Genomic DNA, 26,860 nt, shown 5'->3' with positions numbered 1-26,860 from the left:
GGTTTCCTAAATTCCCCCTCCCCTAGACTATAATGGAATACAATGTAAATTTTGGATTATGGTGAGCATTGTCATTGATGGTGCGGAGCTAAAGAATTTTCCATAGCATTATATAATTTGAATAGTTTGAACATCATTAGTTTAATATAATACTTATATTAATTTTGTACGATACACTACAATACTAGAAACTGGGTAACAAATTGAACACAATTGATCCAAAAACATTAAGACTGAAGGATTTACACTTTGGCCAGGAGAAGTCCCGACTCCATAACTTCACTGTCCATAGCTGGACACAGTGACGTCAGGGACTTCTGAATCAGAATTATACACAAAATACTAAAGAACAAAATTAAAACGGATTTTTTTTTTCTTTTTTATCTAACAAGCCGCAGAAACAAAACCGCTCTTAATTATTGAAGCTAAATTATCTTTTATTCACGTTGGTACAATTTCTATTAGGTTTATGATAATGCTTATTATTATCATGTCTTAGCATGCCAATTTATTACATCCCGCACATACACCTCCACTTACAAGCCTTTAAAGATCTCCTGGTAACAATTACTATTCTGAGAACATTTATCTTCCATGATCATTATGCTCTGCAGACGCAGTCACTCAGTAGAAACAAGCCGTTTCATTTCAACATAAAGGCCTTTCAAACCATGCAAGATATACAATTATGTACTGAGCTAAGACGAGTATCCTAAGACCAGGGACGGATCAACGTTTTTTTCAGGACTGAAGGAAACAGAAATTACAGGTAAATATATCGACAGTATCTACGGTCCTCGTGATGGTGGTGTGTTTTTCCACTTTAATGCCATACAGAGTTGTATGTGACATTGCTGACCAGTGATCACAGTGCAGAAGAAGCCTGCATCATATTTTGTTGGCATTACACTGTAAGTTAATAAGTTTTTTTTTTTATTAAAGTGGGTTTCCTAAAATCAAACTATCACGTCCTCGCTGTAAGAAAGGTCTATTCACTGTCTAAACACTTCAGTAACGTTATTATGTATAAGACAGCACATAGCGAACAACGCAGGATCACTATGCGCTGACTAAATGAATGGAGAGAAGTGCATGACGCTGATTGGGCACTGATTAGATAAAGTGGGCGTTGTACAGAGGAGTGTATGATGCTGACCAAAGTAAAAACACGCCCACTTGGGTATTAAGAAAGTAATTAGCATAAAGCTAAAATCGCTCCTAACGTGGTGAAAATAGATCGTTTTTCTAAATAAAAGCCACTGCTGTCACCTACATTATAGCGCCGATCTCCTTGTATAGGAGATAGGGCACTTATAATGTGGTGACAGAGCCTCTTTAAGTCTCTGACACATGCCCCACCCACTCAGGCCCTGCACTAGGCTTAACACAGTGTACCATTTTTAGCGGTAATGTTCCTTTAATAACATACAGTTGTTTAAATGATTTTTAAATAGTGGATGTTGGAGGCCCCCTCAGACCCCTACCTGTTGAAGGCAAAAGGACAATTGCCCCTCAAGTGATCACTATAATCAGGCCCAACTTATGACAGGACTATCACCGAAATTTCTCCACACAAGGATGGACAAGTCAAATAACATACAGTTTGGTTCTGCAAGTGGCCAGCTCCATCTCAACTTGACCAGGACCAAGTATGGAAAACTTTGGTCACCAAGGACGGAAATGTGTACGTATGAGGGAAACAGTAGATATATTCCAGACAAGAAACTCTGATCAGTCATGCAAGAGTATATGATCTATCGCCTTCTTTTCCCATCTCGATATCTAGCAGAGGAACGTCGTGAGGCTTCTTTTATGTGGGGTATGTTCTTGAGAGTTTTAAAGAAATGTCTAAAAACATAATAACCTAACATGGATATAAGATTTTGTAACAAATAAAAAAAAGGGTTTCACTTTAAGATATATATAAATCTATTCATAAACACTCAGAATAAAGCATAAAGGACTGTAATGTCAGCGCTAAAATGGTCCAAATAGTCATTTTATTCTGCACTTAATTTAATTGCATGGATCCTAAAAGTGAATTGTAAAAAAACAAAATTAATAATAAGGGTATTATTAACCCCCCTTTTTTTTTTTATAAATTACATTTTTAAATAATTATATTCCTTTAATGGCACATTTTTGGAAGTATTTAACAGGAGTAAGAGAGTAAAAAAAACAAAAAGAAATCACAACGGGTGAGATTTATTAAGATTGGTGTTTCATACCATTCATTTCTATTGGCCACAGACACGTTTCTGTATTTTTACGGATGGGTGTCCATGCTGAAAAAAAATGATAGAACCTGTCCTAATCGTATCCGTAATTACAGCACGGACTCTCACATAGAAGCGTATGGGCGCTTCCGTAAATACGGACGGCTACGGATGTGCATTCGTAAGCCGTCCGTATTTACAGAAGTGTTGCTATGCAACATGTTGGTGACATCACTTGCAGCCTACCTCTTTTTTACGGATCCGTATATACAGATCAAATACGGATGCACTACGGACCGTATTTGCGGACAAATCAATCAATCTTGATGTCAATCAAGCCGCTCTTCTCTCTTAGTGCGCGCGCCAGACGCTGCTAGCTACTGTAATAGTAGCAGCATCGTGAGTAACGTTGGCTGAACGATAGTCTCAACCAGGCTAAGCGTGGTTGAGACGATTCCCTCTTGTTTTCTCCGCAATGGTTATTTCTCCCACCCCAGTTTCAATGTCCCGTTTGTCTCTCTCGACCTAACGCGCATGCGCACGCGTTCACATTGCCAAGGCCGGGACCTAACACGCATGCAACAAGGGATGGAGAGGAAATCATTGCGCACGCGTGGCCAACACTAAAGGAAATCAGCAGTGGCCGGATCCCTAGGCAACGAGCAATATACAAAGAGGGGCTGTCATGAAGATGGAGCCTTGATATCTCCAAAACTACAGATTTTCAAAAAATAAAAAAAGGTATTTACAAAAGTGCATAACTTATTTTTTGAGCTTTTTAGCTTTGTTTATCAAGGTTGGAATACCCCTTTAATATACAGAACGTTGGCATAAGATGCACCTAATTTATTAAGGGGCACAAGCCTCTTAATAAATTAGGAGCCTCTCTGGCTGTCTGTGCGCTGCAAGCTGGCGTAGATTTGCACTATAATTTATGCCAGTTCCGGACGTAAATTATAGTCAATTATAAAAGCGCTGCGAGCGGCAGAAACAGAACATAAGTTGCAATTTGTCCCTCAAATTGCGACTTTTGTGCCGTTTGTTATTTTGAAAAGTTAATAAATTCCCCCCAATGTTTTTTTTTATTCACATATTTCATAAATACAAAAAGGCGTAATGTGAAACTCCTGGGCCCCAATGAAAAAACTGAAACAGGGCCCCCTATCTACCATGTGCCTTTTAGAATTCTGGTTTCTTGCTCCCTCAGTTAAAAGGGCCTGGGTGCGAGTGCTACATTGACACCCTCTATAGCTATGCACCTGCCTAAAAAACGTTACAGCTGTTTTCACCTATACTGTGACCGCTAATGAAATGAATGGATAGTGCTATGAATGGATAGCACACACGGTGCTTCGTAGATGTAATTTTGGTGCTCACACATTAATGTAAAAGTGCCTTTGTCTTACGTCTCAATGTAAGTAGGCACAGACAAAAAGAGGTTAGAATAATCTACTGAAAACTGGAAGGCATGAGGAGAGGAATACTTTTTTATATCCATTTACAGGTGGGTGACAGGGTGACCAGGAAACTTCGTTTCATGATTCAAAAATGTCTGACAATGGTTGCAACCCTTCTTTCTCAATTACATTAGTAGCTCTGTAGCACAAACCGTTGCACTAACAAGTGAAATACTGTGCATACTTTAGGTTAGACAGGGATGCACATTAACCCCTTCGTGACGAAGCCATTTTTTGATTTTCCCTCCCCGCATTCCAAGAGCCATAACTTCTGTCAATAGAGTGGTGTGAGGGCTTATTTTTTGCGGGAGGAATTGTAGTTTCTTTTGGTACCATTTATAGTTCCATATAATGTACTGAGAAACTGAAAAAAAATTATTTGCGGGCTGAAAATGGAAAAAACTGCGATTCCTCAATTGTTTTTTGGGTTTCGTTTTTACTGCTTTCACCGTGCAGTAAAGATGTCAACTTATCTTTATTCTGTGGCTCAATACGATTACGGTGATATCAAATTTATATAGGTTTTTTTTTATATTTTACTACTTTTATTGATAATAAACTTTTTGTTAAAAAAAAAAAATGTTTTGTGTCGCCACATTTTGAGAGCCATAACTTTTTTATTTTTTCACTGATTGAGCAATGTGAGGTCTTATTTTTTGCGGGACGAGCTGTAGTTTTTATCGGTACCATTTTTTGGTACGTAGAACTTTATCACTTTTTATAAAAAAACATTTTTAAAGCTAATTTGACCAAAAAACAATGATTTTGGCTTTGCCGTTTTACATTTTTACGGTGTTCACTGTGCGCGCCAAATAACGCCATATTGTAATAGTTCAGACTTTTACGGACGTTTACTTTTTTATTTTTTACATTACTTTAGGGGGAAAATGGGAAAAGTTTTTTTTTTTAACTTTTAATATATATATTTTTTTTTTCCACTACTAAACTTTTTTTAAACTTTTTTTCCACACACTTTATAGCCCCCTAGGGTACTTGAACCAGCGATCGTTACTAACGTATTGCAATATATCGTCCTTTTTACAGGCATCTGTTAAACCCTGCCACAGGGTTAGCAGAGGCAGAGTGAAGACAGCCCTGGGGGCCTTCATTAAGCCCCTGGGCTGCCATAACAACCGTCATCACCCCCCAATCTCACTCCGGGGGGGGGGGGGGGAAATGAGCTGTCGGAGGGGGTTGCCCCCTATTTTTAACGCCTCAGATGCTGCAGTCGCGATTGACTGCAGCATTTGATGGGTTAAAGAGGCTCTGTCACCACATTATAAGTGCCCTGTCTCCTACATAAGGAGATCGGCGCTATAATGTAGGTGACAGTAATGCTTTTTATTTAATAAAACGATCTATTTTTACCACTTTATTAGCGATTTTAGATTTATGCTAATGAGTTGCTTAATGCCCAACTGGGCGTATTTTTACTTTAGACCAAGTGTGCGTTGTACAGGGGAGTGTATAACGCAGACCAATCAACGTCCTGCGCTCCTCTCCATTTACTCAGCGCATAGGGATCCTGCTAGATCCTTATGTGCTGTCTTATACTTACACATTAACAATACTGAAGTGTTTAGACAGTTAATAGACATTGAACGGAATGTCTATTCACAGTCTCTGCACTTCGTTACTCTGTCTGTGGTAGTTACAGCAGAGGAAGCGTGATCTCGTTGTAACCGGTCATCTACAGCGAGATCTCGCGAGATCACACTTCCTTTACTGTAACTACCACAGACAGAGTAACGAAGTGCAGAGATTGTGAATAGACATTCCGTGGAATGTCTATTCACTGTCTAAACACTTCAGTATTGTTAATGTGTAAGTATGAGACAGCACATAAGGATCTAGCAGGATCCCTATGCGCTGCCTAAAAGAATGGAGAGGAGTGCAGGACGCTGATTGGTCAGCGTCATACTCTCCTCTGTACAACGCCCACTTGGTCTAAAGTAAAAATACGCCCCCTTGGGCATTAAGCAACTCATTAGCCTAAATCTAAAATCGCTAATAAAGTGGTGAAAACAAATAGTTTTATTAAATAAAAAGCATTACTGTCACCTACATTATAGCGCCGATCTCCTTATGTAGGAGATAGGGCACTTATAACGTGGTGACAGAGCCTCTTTAAACAGCCAGGAGCAGCGCGATCGCTAGTCCTGGGTGTCCGCTGTCAAATACATCTCACACCCGCAGCATATGGAGCGCGCTCCAAACATCACCCCCCGTACCCGGACGTAATTGCACATCAGGGTGCGCAAAGGGGTTAAAGAGGCTCTGTCACCAATTTATTCCCTATCTCCTAACTATTCTAATAGGCGCTTTGCTGCTGATAACTACAGTGTAATTTCTTTTTTTTTAAACTTTTATTATTTGCAAAGTTATGAGCATTCTTCTAAATATGCTAACGTGGCTCTAATAGCCAGATGGGAGGGGACTCTTTCTTTTCTCTCTGGGCGGTGTAATGTTTTCTGTATGACGCTGTCCAATCAGCATACAGCTTCTCCCCCTTCCCTGCCCAGCAACACAGATCATATAGTATACAGCTTCCATTCCCAACTGTCTTTTCAACTGGTGATATCTCCGGTTGTGTCACAGCTAGAACTGCAATCCTTGTGTCATATGAAACATTAGAATCTCCTCTTTCATATGAAACAGAACAGAACAGCTGTTTTAGGTGGTCCACAGCCCAATATATGGCTGTTTGAGTTGATCCCCCTTCCCTCCAGCCTCACCCTCTCACACTGTGTGAAGCAGCTTCATGCTGATAGAACGAGATCAGAGGCTGTGAGGAGGCTCCACCTCAGGAGAATCACTGCTGCTACCTCCCACTTGTCTAATAAAGGCTCATTTACAAATTTAGAAAAAAGCTCATAACTTAATAATAAATGTTTTGGGACGCAATTTTCACTAGCATTATCAGCGCGACAGCGCCTATTAGATTAGCTAGGAGATAGGGCATTACTAAACTAGCGACAGAACGTCTTTAAAGGAACCCTCAAGGCAAAGCAGATACATTATGTTATGCCTAGTAGAGGGCCTGAGATACAGGGATTGTCATTTTGCTGTGTCTTCCTTGCACTACCCACTCAGGCCCTGCTCTAGGCGTAACAGTATATAGATTTTGCACAGTGCCCCTTTAATGGCAGGTCACAGGGTGCCTATATTTATTATTTTATATTCTAATTCTGATAAATTATAGCAGCTAAATGTAGGCATACTGCAAACACATTCATACACATTTACATACCCACGTCTTCTGTATAGTGCCGAAACAAAGAAAATCACCCTAAGAATAACGGATATCAATTTACAAGCACCCAAAGCAATTTCTCACAACAGGATAATTTTACAAGCCATTTAGCCATGCATGAATTCCGGCCCATGACCTTACAAGCTGCCACATTCTATTAACGGTTATTAATAAAATCTTCACACAATATCATATTCAATACCCTTCTGTACTTTCCAGTCCCCCGTATAGCATTAAAGCCTATTATGGTAAGCATGGCTTGTTTCAGTGACACCTAGTACTACACTGGAGGCTTGTAAGTTGTGAACAAGGGTTTTGTATTCTGCACAGACTAAAGCAATTTTCTCGATAAGAGACTTATTATCTGAATAACAAAGATTCTTTGTATAGTGATATCAGCCATGATGAAGAAGAGATGTCTCTAATCCATATAATAATCTGAAGCATTAAAATTGGAGAAGCCACAGGCAAAATTAAAAGCCGACAAACCGCGTACTATTAAACAACTTCGATTTCATCATGGGAAGTAAAAAAAAAGTGGATATATAAAGATGGCCAGAGACATAAGATTAACGTAGGCCGATGCTTTTTCCTGATTTTTGGCCATTAACTCGCCACTTCCTTTTTTCAGTAAACAACCAAAATCTATATAAAAAAAAATAATTGTCCAGTTGTGAACTATATTATGGGATTTTATTTGGCCGGTGCATGGCTGCAAATGCTTGTAATGTACATCAGACGACTTTAGCTTTTATATTAGGGACAAACATATACAGTAGCCTGTACAGTAGCACAGGACCCACACTGACCACAGGGGTTATCCAGGATTTTAAAATGGAAGGCCTATACTTAAGATAAACCATCAATAGTAGATCGGTGGGTCAGACTCCCGGCACCCCCGTCAATCAGCTGTTTGAAAGGGCCACGGCTATCGTGCGAGCGCTGAAGCCTCTTAATTGTTTACATTGGTTTAAAGTCTGGTTCGTACTTGTACACAACATTACTTTCATAGTGGCTGTGCCTGGTATTGCTACATTGTCCCATTTACTTGAATAGGACAACGCTACAATACCAGGCACAGCCGCTACGATAGTAACGGCATGTGAAAATACAAACCAGAATGAAAGAGGAAAACGCTGCAATACCAGACACAGCCACTACGAAAGTAACGGCGTGTGCAAGTACGAACCAGACGTAAACAATTAAGAGGCTGTAGCTCTCACACGAGCTGATCGGTGGGAGTGCCGAGAGTTGGAGCCCTACCGATCTAATATTTTAAAATCCTGATTAACTACTTTAAAATAAAGTATCCTGCTTCTCTTGTCCCCTCTCCCTGCTCACACTGGGTCTTTAAAAGATCACATAGACACTACATCATCCCAGTCAGCCAATCACAGAGCCGCTATGATATTGGCTGATAGAAGGTGCTGTATCTGTAAGTCTGAGCAGTCTACAGCCACAGATGGAGGAGCAAGAGAAAGGGTCTTGCAGTCTTCAGTAAAGAGAGTTGACCTCTTCACTACACTGGACCATTTTATAATTAACCCCATCAATAGGTAGAGATAATAGCAAAAAATATTATTTTACAGTCATTATTTATTTTAATTATGAGATAATGTAAGCAGTGATACCTGAGGCAAACGGCGGTCCACCAGCTGTTTTTGCACAGGGGCCCTCAGTTGTCTGTGACTGCCCCAAACCACCTTTAAAGGATATGTACCCTTTTGAAATGATTATTATTTTTTTATTTTAAACAACTTTTAGATTGATTTTTCATTTAAAAAACGGTTTAACTTTTTAATATACAACTTCTATGTATTCTGTACACATAGAAGCTGTATCGTTCCGTCAAAGCAGATTCCGTCAGTTTAGCCGAACTTACGGCTCGGCTGAGATCAGGTCCTGCATGTCTCTCGGGTCCTACATAACTTACATGTGATCGGCATTAGCTGGAATCCCCATGTCAGAGACATGCAGGACCCGATGTCAGCCGAGCTGTCAGTACATTTAAAAGTTGTTTAAAATCAGATAAAACATTGATAAAAAGAAAAAAAGAAAAAACTGTTGAATACACAGTCCCAAGGACTAGATATGGACGACTTTACTTGGAAATTTAAGCAGAGAGGTTTGGCCCACCAGAGAATGAGCCCCAAAAGTCCAGAGGACAACCCCATTTGGAATTCTTCTGAGTTTCATATGTCCTGTGTTTGCAATGATAAAAACAAAACTTTACAATGCTATTAGGTGGGAGGTGCACATGTTTTGTCCCCAGAATAATTTCCTCCGATGGGCCCAAGGAACACTGGAAGCAGATAACAGCATATTTTCCCCCAGAATTCTACAGCAATGTGTTAGATCTTTAAAATTGAAAAAACATTTTTGGGGGATATCTTTAAAACAATACAACACAATAAGCCATGACTAAGGACGCAGTCTGCGTCTGAAACGCGTAGGCACCGCCTATACTACCAAATGTACTCTAGAAACACTCGTGTCAATTTTTAACTATTTCTGGAATAAAACTTGGAAGAAGTTTCCCATTTTAACAGACATACAAGTCTCAGCGCTGGATCTATTTTTCTACTTTCCTGACAATACAAATTGGTAATGACATCTTTGTCTTACAAGAGGGGGGCAACCTGTAGTGGCTTTATTAGTCACAGCCAATGTATTCCATTTATTGACTGCAGAGAAATTATTGGACAATTTTATATTAAAGTGGATTTTCACTCACGCTATGCGGTTATGAGCTGCACTTGTTTTTTAATTTTTTTTATTTTCCGACGCAGTATGCCCTACACCCTGTTTTCTCTGCTGGGAATGGTTATTGAGCACCCCCATTAACTGGATAGATGTGGAAGTCCTGGCAGTCAGAACCCCACCGATCAGTCTTATGGTGTATCCAGTGGATATGCCATACAAGTAGTTAGCCAGAATATTCCTTCAATTTCATAATAAGGCCTTGTTCACACGGTGCTAAAAAACAAAACGCTGAGTAAACGTGTTAAAAACGCTAGCGTTTTTGTAAAGCGCTTTTTAAAGTACAGGTGTTTTTGAAGCGTTTGTGCACTTTTATGCGCCAAAGAAGTGACCTAATGTTTTCTTTGCACTAACAATGCGCTTTCCCATTGATGTCAAAGCTTTATATCATGCGAAGCTTAAAATCATGCGTTTTTTTACGCTTTTTTCGGTACCTAAAGTGTACCGAAAAACGCGTCAAATACACACCATGTGAACAGAGCCTTATAGTTTGCTCATTTATTCAATACACCAACTCACCTGGAGCTTCCATCCCGGTCATATCAAGGGTCATTCCTCTTTTTCTTTCTGACACTTTATATCGGTATGGGAGCTACTTACTCTTTACTGGGGGTATATCAGAGGCAATAATAAAATTATGCATGTGTATAAAATGTGTGGATAGTGTTCTAACTTGCTTTGACCGTTTTTCCTATTATATTAGTATTACACTTTAAAATATGATCTATCATTAACGTGTCACATGCAGGTCAAAGCTTGTCTCCTGATGGTACTCATCTAATATGGAAGCATAACACCAAGGATAGAAAAAAAAATAATACACTACACAAAAAAAAAAAAGCCAATGGAATGGGAATGTTTCTCACCAGGTTGATGGAAGCTTGGTGAGAGTTCTCTTGCCACAGACCTTGCAATGTCAGTCTCCTGGCGGGCAGCTTGGCTTGCCTGGTCAGCAGCGTCCCCCTTAGCCCGAGCATGAGCTGTCCTACAACAGAGGAGAGATTTGCATTAACATATGCGAAAAATCAACAGCATGGCAGCCAAAGGGTTACATTGAGCACACTCCCTGATCACTTCTCAGCAGCTTTGCCAGGTGTCATAAGAGGAGGAAAACAAACAGTTGGTCATGAAAAAAAACAAAAAGGACAGATGTCACCCGTGTGATAGAAGAACAAACACATCACCACTTAACACTGTACACATGAAGAGCATGTGCCAAGGTCACTGGGCATTCTCATCTACATCATAGGGCACAGAATCAGGACTCGTGATCGTCTCATGAAGACACCGCAGCATGACCGACAAAGTAGTCAAGATGAACCCTGCATCCGCATTGTTAAATAATAACGTGTCAATTAAACCTGCCATGGACATGTGATCGGTGGTGGTTTGACAGCAGGGACAATTACAATCCAGAGAACAAAAGATCTCATTGTTGGTCGGTCAAGAGGTGAGCTGGCATTGAAATGTATGGGAGATAAGCAAACATGTCCGATTGATAGATCCTAAAAGTTATATGGGAAAATCCTTACTTATCAGACCCTAAGAAGGGTCTGATAAGGAAGTGCCATGATGAGCATACTTTCCATGCAGGGTCCAGGGAATTACTGCCTGTATCTGTACATTTTACACCGCATGAATCTGGACATACACAATAAAAAATTGCTGGTTGAAAGATGCGTAGGCTGGAAATTATCATCCTGATCTCAAAATCTTATTGGTAGGGATCCGGCTGCTGGGATCCATAGAGATCCAGAGAATGGGGGTGCCTATGCGCCGCATGCACAGTCAGTCATTCTCCATTAACTTCTATGGGAGGTACAGAAAAAACACAAGGGAGCCATCACTGATCAGACATCTATGGAATAACCAATGATCTCCCCCTAGTGGTGGCAACAGTCCGGCATAATTCTATTATCTGATTAGAACGGAGTGAAAGGAGGCAGGGCATTTGAACCGCTGTATAAAAAAAAACAACTAAAATTTAACTACAGGTGCCCTTTTAAAGAAAAGCTCTACTTTTGCACAACATATTTACAATATTCTACCGTTTAAATGTACATAAATTGTTTAATACCTGTATAAATACGATACAATTTGCAAACATTTCTATGCACTTTAAACAAGAGAATCTATAATAGGTTTATAAAAAAGTTAAACCAGTGAGCGCCAAGAGCCCCCACTATACAGATAACAGTTTAGGGGGCTTTTTAAAGTGCCTAGCATCCAGCTGGAGTCATTAGGGAGGAGCCAATGATGCTGATTGGCCGAGATCAACTGACTGACGAACAGCAGTTCAAAATTCTCCACCCAAATATCCTTTCCAGCTAGATGCCAGTCAATGCCAGCCATGCTCTCCATATATTTATCCGGGAATGCTGGACTTTAGCAACTCTCAGAAGACCAACGCTATGGTACAAAGTTTCCCCTTTCCCTTCAGGATATAAGACAGGTTATAGGAGTGACCGTAGCAAATTATCAGAAGTTTTTTCGTAATGTTTCTAGTATTCATTCCAATGTAAATTGCTCCTATTTTTTTCCAGATCTTAATTACATTACTGTTAAAAACTGAAACATTTCAATGACGTAAATTGACATATTGGTTGCTTGCTGCATGATCACTCGCCTGTTTCAGCTGGAAAACAATCTGGACTTCTTGGAATCTTCTTTGACAGTGAACAGCTGACATCTCAGCTTCTCTGATGTATAACCTGCTATCTGACAGTACACAATGGGAAGAGTACACTATGCCACATGCTAACTTAGAACAATTAAAGGGACAGGCAACCTAATGTTCTATCAGATGACAACTCTGACTATTGTTCTGATGTCTAGGCAGGTGTGCTGACCTCCATATGCCTAAAACATGGCATCCAGCATGCTGGCTTTAGTGACCCTAAAAATGTCATATTTGTCATTTACTGGACTATGTTTGTGTTTTGCAGTCATTCTTGTATAAGAGCATGAATGAAGAAAATGTGTATTAAAACAAGTGACAGGATGGTCTTGCTGCTTTTGCTTCAGATTTCGAGCACAAACCAGACAAATGGGCATTTTGAACAATCGGATGTCGTACAACTGGATTTTTATTGTAATGCATTACAGTGCATGGTATTCTGAGGGACACTAAAAGGTTATGAAAACCTTTAAAAGGGAATTTTTAAAAAAAATAAACAGGTCAGTGTGATTGTTGCAACGTTATAGTTTTTATTAAAAATTAGTTTTACTTTTTGAGATACAGCTGCTGTGTATTCTCCATACCGAACAGCTGTATCGCTTGCTAAATCCGGATCCCGTCAGGTTCTCGGATGATGGGTTCAGGGTCAGCGGGTTCTGCGTGTCTCTGGCACACAGGATCTACCTGTAATCGATCACATCTAACTTATCAAATTGGTTACTAAGCATTGGTTGTACACCTCCATGTATTTTTTTGCAAAAATCTGATTAATAACTTAGATGTGATAGATTACAGGTGGATCCTGTATGTCAGAGACACGCAGAACCCAATGACACTAAACCCGTCAGTTCCGTGAACCTAACGGAGCCGGATTTAGAAAACGATACAGCTGCTCTGTATAGGGAATATAAGTAAAACAAATTTTTGATAAAAACTATAAAGTTGCAACCAAAACACTGACTGACCTGTTTATTAAAAAAAAAAAAAAAAAAAAAAAAAAACCCTTTCAAAGTGTTTCATAGCCTTTAAGTATACACATGACATGGTCACGAGACAATGACTTATTAACTTAACAGGGATCTTATAATTAATGGGAAGATCCCTCATTTATACTTGCAGCGTACTTGTGACCATCAGTTTAAATGGTATATCCACCTTCAAACATCACTTCACAGTATATAATAATCTACATACAAAGTAACTTTGCATATACAGTATTGCAATATTTTTCTTGTACGGATTCTGGGTTACATCCTGTATTATAGCTTATTATGTGGATTAAAGACTACAAAAAGAAGACGGCCTTCTTCCTTAAACTGCACCACACCTGTCCACAAGTTGTTTGCGGTATTGCAGCTCAGTCTCATTCCCTTCATTGGGGCGGAGATGAAATAACCCATGGACAGGTGTGGTACTGTTTTTGGAAGAAAACCGCCATGAACCTGGGTAACCTTGAAGTGTACCTATCAATTATGACAACTTCTGACAGGTTACAGTGGTAGAAGTCTGGGTGCTAAATAAAAAAAATAGGCAACGGCGCACTACTGAGCACAGCGCCTCTTAAGTTCCTGTTGGCTTTTCTTGGCTGCCACCATAGAGCTGAAGACAGACCATAAACTGCCTAAGACCAGTCTTCACCTCATGGGCTGAGTGAAAGAGACGGCTATAAACAAATAATCAGAAACCTTTAACCCCTTCAGGACACAGCCTGTTTTGGCCTGGTTGACACAGCCGATTTTCATATTTGACGTGTTATTTTATGTGGTAACTCTGGAATGCTTTTACCCAACCAAGAGATTCTGAGACTGTTTCCTCGTGACATATTGTACTTTATGTTAGTGAAAAATGTAGTTGATAAATTCAGTATTTATTTGTGGAAAAACACCAAAATTTTGGAAAATTAAAAATGTGCATTTTTCAAAATGTAAATATAGTTCAATGTATCTGCTTGTAAAATAGATAGTAATACCACTCAAAATAATTACTAGTTAACATTTCCTGTGTGTCTACTTTATGTTTAAATGGTTTTTTGAACATCCTGTTATTTTTCTAGGATGTTATAAGGACGAACTTTAGCATCACTTTCTCACATTTTCCATAAAATTTCCATAACCTATTTTTTTAGGGACCGGTTCAATTCTGAAGAGGCTTTGAGGGCCTTATATATTAGAAATTTATTTGGGGGGCATAAATCACCCAATTTTAAAAAAAATTCACCCTTCAAACTATTCAAAACAGTATTTAGAAAGCTTCTTAACCCTTTAGGTGTTTTCACAGGAATTAAAGCAATGTGGAGGTGAAATTTACAAAATGTATATTTATTTTTTTAGAAAATCCATTTTAATAATTTTTTTCTTACTGTAACATAGAAGTTTTTACCAGAGAAACGCAACTCAATATTTATTGCAGTTTTTAGAAATATCCCACATGTGGCCCTAATGTGCTAATGGACTGAAGCACCAGCCTCAGAAGCAAAGGAGCACCTAGTGGATTTTGGGGCCACCTTTTTATTAGAATATATTTTAGGCACCAGGTCAGGTTTGAAGAGATCTTGTGGTGCCAAAACACCCCCAAAAAGACAACATTTGGCAAACAGCACCCTCAAGGAATTTATAGAGGGGAATAGTTAGCATTTTGCCCCCAAAGGTTTTTTGCTGCATTTAGTGGAATTAAACCGTGAAAATGAAAATCTAAATTTTTTCCATAAAACATAGAAATTATAATTATTTACAAAGCATAAAGGAGAAAAAGGAACCCGGACATTTGAAAAACAATTTCTCCTGATTACGGCAATACACTCCTGTTTGGACTCGCAGCAGGGCTCAGAAGGGAAGGCAATGGTTTTCAGGTACCATGTTGCATTTGCAAAGCCTCTGAGAGACCAAAACAGTGGAAACACCCCAAAAGTGACCCCATTTGGGGAACTACACTCATTAAGGAATCTATCTAGGGGTATAGTGAGATTTACAAACCACAGGTCTTTTGTAAAATTTATTAGAATTAGGCTGTGAAAATGAATATGAACATTTTGCACAAGGAATACATGAGTAAAGGAACCCAAACATTAGTAAAGCAATTTCTCCCGAGTAGGGCAATACCCCACAAGTGGTCATAAACTGCTGTTAGGACATATAGCAGGGCTCAGAAAGGTAGGAGCGCTATTTGGCATCCAGAATTTTCCTGGATTGGTTTTTGGGTGCCATGGCGCTTTTGCAAAACCACTGAAGCACCAGAGCACAGTGGATGCCCTCCAAGAAGTGACCCCCATTTTGGAAACTACACCCCTCAAGGCATTTATCATTTGCCTGGACATATGACAGGACTCAGAAGTGAAGAGCACCATGCGATTACTACGTATGTTTTTGAGAGCTAAGGTGAAACAGTGATTTTTGACGATTTAAGTTTTTTACAGCGTTCACCGTGTGAATTAAATAATGGTATATTGTAATAGTTCGGACTTTTGCAGATGCAGCGATACCAATTTTGTTTATTTTATTTTTTTTTACATTACTTTAGAGGAAAAATGGGCGAAGGTATTTTTTTTTAACTTTTAATTCATAATTTTTTTACTTTTAATAACCAACTTTTGTGTTTACACATTTTATTAGTCCCCCTAGGGGATTAGAACTAGTCTTAGTACAGTATATTGTAATTTTTACAGACTTCTGTAAAAGCAGGATTGCTATTCCCGATTGCCAATCAGCTGTTTTGAAGGGGCCGCAGCACTCGTACGAAAGCTGCTTCCACTTAATTTCCCCACTCGCTCACACTGTGAATCGCCGACACGGATTCACAGTGTGACCGGAATGAAGGAGAAGCAGCTCTCGTACGAGTGCTGCGGCCCCTTCAAAACAGCTGATTGGCCGGCTCCCGGAAGTCGGACCACGCCAATCAGCTTTAGCAGTCAGGGATACTAAGCTTACCTTCCTCTTCAGCCGCGGCGGAAGTTCTGTCCTCTCGATGTTGTGCTCGGCGCATAGCGTTTTGACGTCAAGCGCTGCGCACAGCGCTGTGACGACAGGACCTCCGCTGCGAACCGGAACCAGGAAGGTAAGTACAGTCAGTTACAATAGTAACAGGGGCTCGCGGCCCGAGTTACTATAGTAACATTTTATTGATGTGGTGCGGGGGGCCGTGGCTTCGGGGCCCGGTCGCAATTGCGACCCCTATAGCTACGCCACTGGCTCTGCCATGTTCTAAGAGCCAGAACTTTTACATTTTTCTCCACCGGAGCGGTTTCATGGCTTATTTGCTGCGGGACAATCTGTAGTTTTCATTGGTACCATTTTGGGGTACACCCAATCACTTTTTATTCCATTTTTTGGCAAGCAAGGTGAACCAGCAGTTCTGACAATGTTTTTTATTCTTTTTTTTTTTTTTTTCAGTGTTCATCTTGGGCTATACATTTTTACTTTATTCTGCGGGTCGATACGATTACGGCGATACCATATATATATATATATATATATATACACACACACATACACACACACAGTTATTTTTTATGTCTTGCAGCGTTTGCACAATAGAATCACTTTATTATTTTTTTATTCATTTTTTTGTGTCTTTATATTCTTAGACCCATTACTTTATTTTTCAGTCAAAAAAGCTGCGTAAGGCCCCCTGCACACGGTCGTAGCCATGGACTGTGAGTATGGGCACAGATGGCTGCGGACTGTCACCCGCATTAGCGGGCCGTGCTCCCATTATAAATTATGGGAGCACGGTCCGTAAATGCAAAAAATAGGACGTCCTAATACTTGCGGATCATCTCTATGGCCCAGACACCTTCCCGTAAATATACGGGAAGGAGTCCGTGGGCCATAGAAATTAATGGATCAGTATTTTGATACGTAATTGCGGATCAAAATTATGGTTGTGTACATGAGGCCTAAGGGCTTGTTTTTTGCAGGACGGGTTGTAGTTATTATTGGTACTATTTTGGGGTACATGCGACTTTTTGATCACTTTTTATTCTATATTTTGAGAGTGGTGGTGACCAAAAAAATAGCGGATTCTGGCATTGCTTTTTTATTTTATTTTTTTGCGGTGTTCACCGTGTGGGAAAAATAACATTTTTTATACCCGTTTTATAGTTTGGGTCATTATGAACGCGGTGATACCAAATATGTGTTTTGGTGTTTTTAACGGTTTCATTTTTTTCCCATAATAAAAAAAGACTTAAAAAAACAAAAACTGCCTTTTTTTCCTATAACGTATAACTTTTAGACAACATGTTTATGAACTTTTTTTTTTTTGTCCCACTAGGGGACTTGAAGACCTGCAACACTGACCTAGCTATAATACATTACACTACCTACATAGTGTAATGTATTATAGTGGTCAGTGTGACGCTGACCGGGAGCTCAATGGTACCTGCCGGAGGCTGGTTCACAAAGGCTTCCGCACATGGCAGATCCAGAGTTCATTGTCAGGCCTTCAGTTGCCATGCCAACCATCTGCACACCGCGCGATTGCGTTGTGGGGGTGTGCCGATCTGCCACAAACCCCTTAAATGCGGCCATCGCTATCGATCTCTGCATTTAACCCCTTAAGGACGCAGCCTAGTTTTGGCCTTAAGGCTCAGAGCCCATTTTTCAAATCTGACATATTTCACTTTGTGGTAATAACGTCGGAACGCTTAAACCTATCCAAGCGATTCTGAGATTGTTTTCTCGTGACACATTGGGCTTCATGTTCGTGGTAAAATTTGGCTCGATATATTCAGTGTTTATTGGTGAAAAATTGCAAACTGTAGAGAAAATTTTGAAAAAATATCATTTTTCAGAATTTAAATGCATCTGCTTGTAAAACAGATGGTTATACCACCCAAAAGTTACTAGTTCACATTTCCCATATGTCTACTTTAGATTGGCATCGTTTTTTGAACATTCTTTTATTTTTCTTGGACGTCACAAGGCTTAGAACATAAACAGCAATTTCTCATATTTTTAAGAAAATTTCAAAAGCCTTTTTTTTTAAGGTATCTGTTCAGTTCTGAAGTGGCTTTGAGGGGCCTATGTATTAGAAACCCTGATAAAACACCCCATTTTAAAAACTAGACCCCTCAAAGTATTCAAACAGCATTTAGATTTTTTTTTTAACCCTTCAGGCATTTCACAAGAATTAAAGCAAAGTGGAGGTGAAATTTGCAAATTTCATTTTTCTTGCTGAATTTAAATTTTATTAAATTTTTTTTCTGTAACACAGAAGGTTTTACCAGAGAAATACTACTAAATATGTATTGTCCAGATTCTGCAGTTTTTAGAAATGTCCCACATGTGGCCCTACTGCGCTCGTGGACTAAAACACAAGCCCTAGAAGCAAAGAAGCACCTAGTGCATTTTGAGGCCTCTTTTTTATTAGAATATATTTTAGGCAGCATGCCAGGTTTGAAGAGGTGTTGAGGTGCCAAAACAGTAGCCCCCAATAGTGACCCCATTTTGGAAACTGCACCCCTCAAGGAATTTATTTATGGTTGTTGTTACCATTTTGACCGCACAGTTTTTTCACAGCACCTATTTGAATTGGGCTGTGAAATTAAAAAAGTAATTTTTTTCCAATAACGTGTAATTTGTGATCAAAATTTCTTATTTTCACAGGGAACAAAATACCCAATTTTGTTGCCAAATTTGTCCTTATTGCGGCAATACCCCATTTGTGGTGATAAACTGCCGTTTGGGCCCATGGGAGGGCTCAGAAGGAAAGGAGCGCTGTGTTTGTTGGAGTCCAGATTTTGCTGGATTGGTTTTCGGGTGTCATGTCGCATTTGCAGAGCCCCAGAGGTATCAAAGCAATGGAAACCCACCAGAAGTGACCCCATTTTGGAAACTACACCCCTCAAGGAATTCAAATATGGTTGTTGTTACAATTTTGACCGCACAGTTTTTTCACAGCACCTATTTAAATTGGGCTGTGAAATGAATAAAATTAAATTTTTTATCAAAATTTCTTATTTTCACAGGGAACAAAATACCCCATTTTGTTGCCCAATTTCTCCTGAGTGCAGCAATACCCCATTTGTGGCGATAAACTGCCGTTTAGGTCCATGGGAGGCCTCAGAAGGGAAGGTGCGCTGTGTGTTCTTTGGAGTGCAGATTTTGCTGGTTTGGTTTTCGGGTGCCATGTCGCATTTGCAGAACCCCAGAGGTATCAAAGCAATAGAAACCCACCAGAAGTGACCCCATTTTGGAAACTGCACCCCTCAAGGAATTCATTTATGGGTAATGTGACCATTTAGACACCATAGTTTCTTCACAGAACTTATTTGAATTGGGCTGGGAATTAAAAAAATATATTTTTTTCCCAATAATATGTCGTTTTAGCTCAAAAATTCTTATTTTCACAAGAAATAAAATAATACATTTTGTTGCCCAATTTGTCCAGAGTGCGGCAATACCCCATTTGTGTTGATAAACTGCCGTTTGGGCCCATGGGAGAGCTCAGAAGGAAAGGAGCGCTATTTGTTCTTTGGAGTCCAGATTTTGCTGGATTGGTTTTCGGGTGCCATGTCGCATTTGCAGAGCCCGAGAGGTATCAAAGCAATGGAAACCCACCAGAAGTGACCCCTCAAAGAATTCATTTATGGGTGTTGTGACCATTTTGACCCCATAGTTTTTTCACAGAACTTATTTGAATTGGGCTGGGAATTAAAACAAAATTAATTTTTTCCCAATAATATGTAGTTTTGGCTGAAAATTTCTTATTCTCACAAGAAATAAAATACCCATTCTGTGGCAGCAATACCCCATTTGTGGTGATAAACTGCCGTTTGGGCCCATGGGAGGGCTCAGAACGAAAGGACCACCATTTGGCCTACTGGCGATTTTCTGGTGCGAAGTCATGTATGCAGAAGCCCCTGAGGTACCAGTACAGTTGAAACTCAAAAGAAGTGACCCCGTTTTAAAAACTACACCCCTTAAGGCATTCATCTAGAGGTGTAGTGAGCATTTTGACCGGAGACATACACCCCATAAACTGTAATGTGGGTTCTCACGGGTATGACAATACCCTACATGTGGCTGTTATCAGCTGCCTGGGCACGCAGCAGGGCTCAGAAGGGAAAGACGAGGGGGGATAAGCTGTGCGGAGTACATCAGGGTAAGTAAAATTGGGGTAAATTATAAACCAAGGGATGTATGATAAATTTGAAAACACTTTCATACAGAGCTCTGGTTTTTCGGGACACGTGTCACATTGATATATTGTGTCCTCCCTTATCCCCCTCTTATAGCAGACTTTTTCCCTTCTTGCCAGTTTGGGGAACTTCTCCTGGAAAGTGTTGCCCTGGTACGATGCGTGTGGCCTCGCTTCCAGAAGTACTGGGTGTCCCCCTTCTTGGTCCCTAAAGATTAGGTTCTTGATAATCACCTCTTGAAATTCCAGGAAAGTTCCTGTCTGGCCTGTACATCGATGTAGAACGTACACATTGTACAAAGCCATCGGTATGATGTGCACGGCCGGCTTCTTATACCACACCGCATGGCACTGTAGGGCTTCAGGACTTGATCTGACAAGGCCACCCCTCCCATGTACCTATTGTAGTCCAGGATGCAGTCTGGTGTGGGGGTCTCTGTACTGGTACTTTGTACTGGTACATGGGTACTGGTGTGACATCTCTCTTGTCTTGTACTTGACACACAATATGTTGCTGCTAGAATGTGCCCTGCTCTCACCCCTTCTTGTTTGCCCAAGCAGAGTCTTAGGGAGGCCTCTCAGATTTCTTCTAGCAGTGCCGCATGCCGCAGGACTTCTGGAAGCGAGGCAGTTAAAGAGTGGGACGCTGGTATAAAAATTATCCAGGTAGAGGCAGTTGAAGAGTGGGATGCTGGTATAAAAATTATCCAGGTAGAGGTAGTAACCCCGGTCCAGCAGTGGGTGCACCAAATCCCACACAATTTTTGCATTAACTCCCAGTAAGGGGGGTCATTCTGGGGGCTGAATACTGGTGTCTTTCCCTTCATATATCCTAAATCTGTAGGTATACCCTGATGCACTCTCACACAGCTTCTACATCTTCACGCCATACCTTGCCCTCTTACCGGGCAGGTACTCGCGGAATTGAACCCTCCCTTTAAAATCTACCAAGGACTCATCAATAGAAATACACTCCTTGGGGTGTATGATTGGGAAAACCGGGCACTGAAACGGTCTAATAGGGGTCTCCGTTTATACAAACGGTCAAAACTGGGGTCATCTCGGGGTGGGCACGGCTCATTATCAGTATAAAGTAAGAAGTGAAGTATTGCCTCATTTATTTATTTTTTTAGGTTCCAGTTCAGTTCTGAAGTTGCTTTGAGGGGCCTATATATTAGAAACCCCTATCAAACACCCCATTTTAGAAACTAGACCCCTCAAAGTATTGACAACAGCATTTAGAAAGTTTATGAACACTTTAGGTGTTTCACAGGAATTTAGAGCAAAGTAGAGGTGAAATTTACATATTTTTTTTTGTCAGAAAATCCTCTTTATACCATTTTCTTTATAACACAAAAGGTTTTACCAGAGAAACGCAACTTAATACGTATTGCCCAGATTCTGCAGTTTTGAGAAATATCCCACATGTGGCCCTATTGCGGTAATGGACTGAAGCACCGGCCTTCGAAGCAAAGGAGCACCTAGTGGATTTTGACCCCTCCTTTTTATTAGGCACCATGTCCGGTTTGAAGAGGTCTTGTGGTGCCAAAACATTGGAAACCCCCCAAAAGTGACCCCATTTTGGAAACTAGACCCCTTGAGGAATCCATTGTAGTTTTCTTGGGGTGCATGCGGCTTTTTGATCAGTTTTTATTCTATTTTTAAGTGGCGTGGTGACTAAAAAACAGCAATTCTACTATTGTTTTTTTATTCAATTTTTTTTTACTGCGTGCACCGTGCGCTATAAATGACATATTCACTTTATTCTGCGGGGCGGTACGATTACATCGATACCAGATGTTTATAGTTTTTTTAATGTCTTATGGCGTTTGCACAATAAAATAGTTTTTGTAAAAAATCATTCACTTTTTGTGTTACCTTATTCTTAGAGCCATAACTTTTTTATTTTTCCATCAATAAAGCCGTGCGAGGACTTATTTTTTGCGTAACGAACTGTAGTTTCGATCAGTACCATTTTTAGGTACATGCGACTTTTTGATCTCTTTTTATTCCATTTTTTGGGAGGTGAAGTGACCAAAGAATTGTGATTCCGGTACGGTTTATTATTATTTTCTTTTACGGCGTTCACCGCACGGGATAAATAACGAAATCATTTTGTAGTTCAGGCCGTTACGGACGCGGCGATACCAATTATGTATAGTTTATTTGTTTATATATTTTTATTAATAATAAAGGACTGATAAGGGAAAAGGGGGGATTTTTACTTTTAAAACTTTTATTTTCTTATTTTTACACATCTTTTTTACTTTATTACTTTGTCCCATTAGGGGACTTGAGGGCAAGAGGACCTGATCGCTATTCTAATACACTGCACTACATGCGTAGTGCAGTGTATTAGAGCTGTCAGCTACTCACTGACAGCAAGCATAGTGGGTCCTGACTTCATCAGGACCCACTAGGCTTCAGTCGGTGGCATAGCCGGACGCCATTGTTTGGTGTCCGGTTGCCATCGTTACCATCGCTAGCCGCTATCGTGTAGCAGGCTGGCGATTGTAGCTTAACCCCTAAAAAGCCGTGATCACTATTGAACACAGCTTTTAAGGGGTTAATCAGCGGGGACACCGCGATCGGTCCCCGCTGTAGGAGCTGAAGCAGCTGCTGTACGAGACAGCAGCTGTCACATCTCCTGCATGTGTCGGGAGTACGGCCGAAATGGGCGTAACTACCGCAACGTAATAGTCCGTCTCTGAGCGCTAACGATACAGTTAGCGCAACGGATTATTACGCCGCTGAGCGCGAAGGGGTTAATTGCCAAAATCGCCTGCGATGCACACGTGGCCGGCTACAGGGGAATGTCAGCCGACGGGGACAGCGGACCGACCGCTTCAAGGACACTGTCCATCAGGACAGCGCTCACTGGGAACGTCTTAGTAATTGTACGTCCTGATGCAAGTAGTAACCCCTCACCAGGACTTAAAGTTGCGTCCTGGTGCGCCTAGGAGTTGAATGGAAGTAGAAAGTCAAAAACACGGACCACCGGCGCTGCGATTGTAGTCAAGAAATAAGGACCTTTAGACGGACATCACGGCAAAGTTTTAATGGCAGAGGCTACGCGTTTCAACACCGGACGTAGCCTCTGCCATTAAAACTTTGCCGTGATGTCCGTCTAAAGGTCCTTATTTCTTGACTACAATCGCAGCGCCGGTGGTCCGTGTTTTGACTTTCTACTCCCAATTTGGACAACAAACTGTGTTTGTTTGTGTTTTTGGACCTGGCAGCAGCCTCTATGCTCGTGTGACACCTCACAGTGTCCATTGGTTAAGGTGAGCTTATATGTAACCAATTTTGCTCCTTTACCCTATCCAACTTTTACTTTGCACGATGTGGCGCCGTGTTTCTTTTTCTTTGTTTTAGTCTAGGGGTTGAATGGACACTGACTTTTCAACTTATGCTAATCTCATCGTATACCTGATATAGATCAACTTTGTAATTGACTTACTGTTAAAATGTAGTTGTTTTATCCATGCAAATTCTGTGTCAAGTTACTGCCACTAGGTGTCTTCCTTCCTGCAATCTGCAGTCCACCCTCTGCTATCAAGCAAAGTCTGTCCCTAGTTACAGAGCAGAGGAGACGGACTGCAAGAAGTGGGTGTCTCTTCACAGCCTGCCAATACAAGTCTATAGAGAGTGGAGGAGGAGAGGAAGGACGGACCAGAGAGAGAAAGATAGCATGCGCTTGGTTAGGATAGGTTGTCTTCAGGGGAGATTGGCTGTTTGTATTACCAATAGCCAATCTCTCCTGAAGACGCCACTATAAGTGGTGGAACATGTAGGGAGGCTGATAGGGATTCATATGTTAACAGCGCAGTTCCATGTAGACTAGCCAGTAGACAATAATAAGGTACTCCGTTTGTGGTATAACGGTATGTTCACACGCAAACGCAAAATAGGTCTGAAATTACGGAGCTGTTTTCAGGCGAAAACAGCTCCTGAATTTCAGACGTTTTTTGCCAGTACTCGCGTTTTTCGCAGCGTCCATTATAGACATAATTGGAGCTGTTTTTCAATGGAGTCAATGAAAAACTGCTCCAAAAACGTCCAAAGTGACATGCACTTCTTTGACGCGGGCGTCTTGACAGCGACGCATAAAATAACACCTCGTCTGAACAGAACTTCGTAAGACCCATTGCAAGCAATGGGCAGATGTTTGCAGGCGTAATGGAGCCGTCTTTTCAGGCGTAATTCGAGGCGTTAAATGCCCGAATTACGCCTGAAAATAGGCCGTGTGAACATACCCTTAATGGGAGGAATGCCTCAATTCATTATTTCATTATTTAGGAATTTATTAATCTTTCAGGAGATTAAAACTCTGCATTTATAGGGGGAATATATGTGCTATGTTACCAATACTGTAACAAAATTGACAACTATAAAAAGTGGCAGTCCATAGACACTCACAATAGATAAGGAGGCATCTGATGTGTGATGTCCTGTACTACAGAGGGAGAGGGAGTTGGGGAGGGGAGATAACCACATATTTAGTGTACAGGGCATCTCACAAGCAGAAGATAAAAACCAGGAGCATGGTCATGTGATTATATGTGAGACTGGCTTAGGCTATGTTCACATCTGCGTCAGGGCTCCGTTTCGACGGATCTTTCCATCAGAATGGAGCCCTGACTGACAAACTGAAACCATTGGTGACGGATCCGCTGGCAATGGTTTCCGTTTGTCTCAGTTGTGCACGTAGTAGTACAGTATTGTTTCCGCCAAAACAATGGAACCCTTGCATAACTGAGACAAACGGAAACCAGATCCGTCATCATTTACGGTTTCCGTTTGTTTCAGTCAGGGTCCCATTCAGGCAGAAAACTCAGATGGAACGTCAGAACGGGACCCTGATGCAGACGTGAATGAAGCCTATCTTCTGCTTGTGAGACGTCCTGTATACGAAATATATGGTTATCTCCCCATTCCAACTCCCTTTGTAGTACGAGCTTTCCGTATGTCTCAGTTAGGGCTCCGTGACGCAGATGTGAATGTAGCCTTACATGAGCATTTCAGCTACAGACAATAAATTAGTAAGTGACTTAGGCCCCATGCACAAGACCGTAGTGGTGTGCACGGCCCGTGATTTGGGGCTCCGACGGCCGTGGAGTGTCAACCATGGGCCGCCCGCAAATCACGGGCGGTGTACATTCATTTCAATGAGTCCGGAACGCAAAATGCGGCCGTAATAAGACATGTCCTATCTTTTTGCGGTTCAGGCTCCCGGGCAATGCACGGACTGTGGAAACCACGGTCGTGTGCATGGGTCCATTGAAATTAATGGGACGCAATTTACCCTCAGATTTGCGGCCGCAAAAACACGTTCTTGTGCATGGGAGCTTATCTTGTTGCAGATAAACAAGTAGAACACACTTTAAAAAAAAAAAAAAAAACCCTTTAAGAAAAAACATTCTTCATCGGATTTATCATGTATGGTCGATTTTTTGGAACTTTACATTACCACATCGCAGAGTGTGTAAAAATTATCTTTCGTCAATGACATCCCTGACTAAGGGTACATACACCTGGAATGGGGCAGCAGAGAGCCATACTATTACATATCAATGCAGACCGCATATCTGGTCCATTGCAAAAAAACACATCTCAAGTGAGAGAAAAAAAGCAGAGCCTTGGAAACGTGTGCATAACCGGACTGGTGCCGTTACATGCAGGCTTCATCCGGCGTTCTTAAAGATACGCAAGTTTACGTCTAGATTCAGCTATATTTTAGCTTTAGGGTATGTGCACACGTAGTGTTTTCAGCCATTTTTCGGGCCGTAAACGTCCCGAAAAACGGCTGAAAAATCGGAAGCAGAACGCCTCCAAACATCAGCGCATTGATTTCAATGAGAAAAATGGCGCTGTTCCGACGAGCCGTTTTTTTCGCGCCCGTTTCTCAAAATGGCAGCGTAAAAAAACAGCCGCGAAAAAGAAGTGCATGTCACTTCTTCAGCCATTTTTGGAGCCGTTTTTCCATAGACTATAGAAAAACAGCTCCAAAAACGGCCGTAAAAAGCGCAGCGAAAAACACGAGTGGCTTAAAAAACGCCTAAAAATCAGCTGTTTTCCCTTGAAAACAGCTCCGTATTTTCAGACCTTTTTTTGCTAAGCGTGTGGACATACCCTAACAAGTGTCCGCGCTGGTACTGATCAGGTGTTCACATACTTTTAGATTTCTAGTTTTCCACTGACAGCACTAGGGCTCTTCTAAAAGGATTGTGATGGTCCTGAAAAAGTTCTATAGTAACAAATAGTGGATGGAAGTAATGTAAATTGTGTATGAAAGGAATGTTTAATTTAGTAAAAGCTTAAAATTGTAGCGGAATAGGAAACGGAATGTGAAGCACAAAAC

At 40.8% G+C, this 26,860-nt stretch overlaps 1 protein-coding gene across 1 annotated transcript in view; it reads right to left on the bottom strand.

Moving 5' to 3' along the window:
* The window catches only part of JPH1 (junctophilin 1), a 112,105-nt gene that overhangs the window by 10,065 nt on the left and 75,180 nt on the right, over nt 1-26,860 (bottom strand). Inside the window, exon 3 of the mRNA XM_075828214.1 lies at nt 10,553-10,671. Within this exon, the coding sequence (XP_075684329.1) occupies nt 10,553-10,671 (119 nt within the window). The remainder of the gene's footprint in view (nt 1-10,552; nt 10,672-26,860) is intronic.

Source organism: Rhinoderma darwinii, chromosome 5, assembly GCF_050947455.1.
Source record: "Rhinoderma darwinii isolate aRhiDar2 chromosome 5, aRhiDar2.hap1, whole genome shotgun sequence".
Lineage (NCBI taxonomy): Eukaryota > Metazoa > Chordata > Amphibia > Anura > Rhinodermatidae > Rhinoderma > Rhinoderma darwinii.
This window is presented reverse-complemented; position numbering and strand designations above follow the sequence as displayed.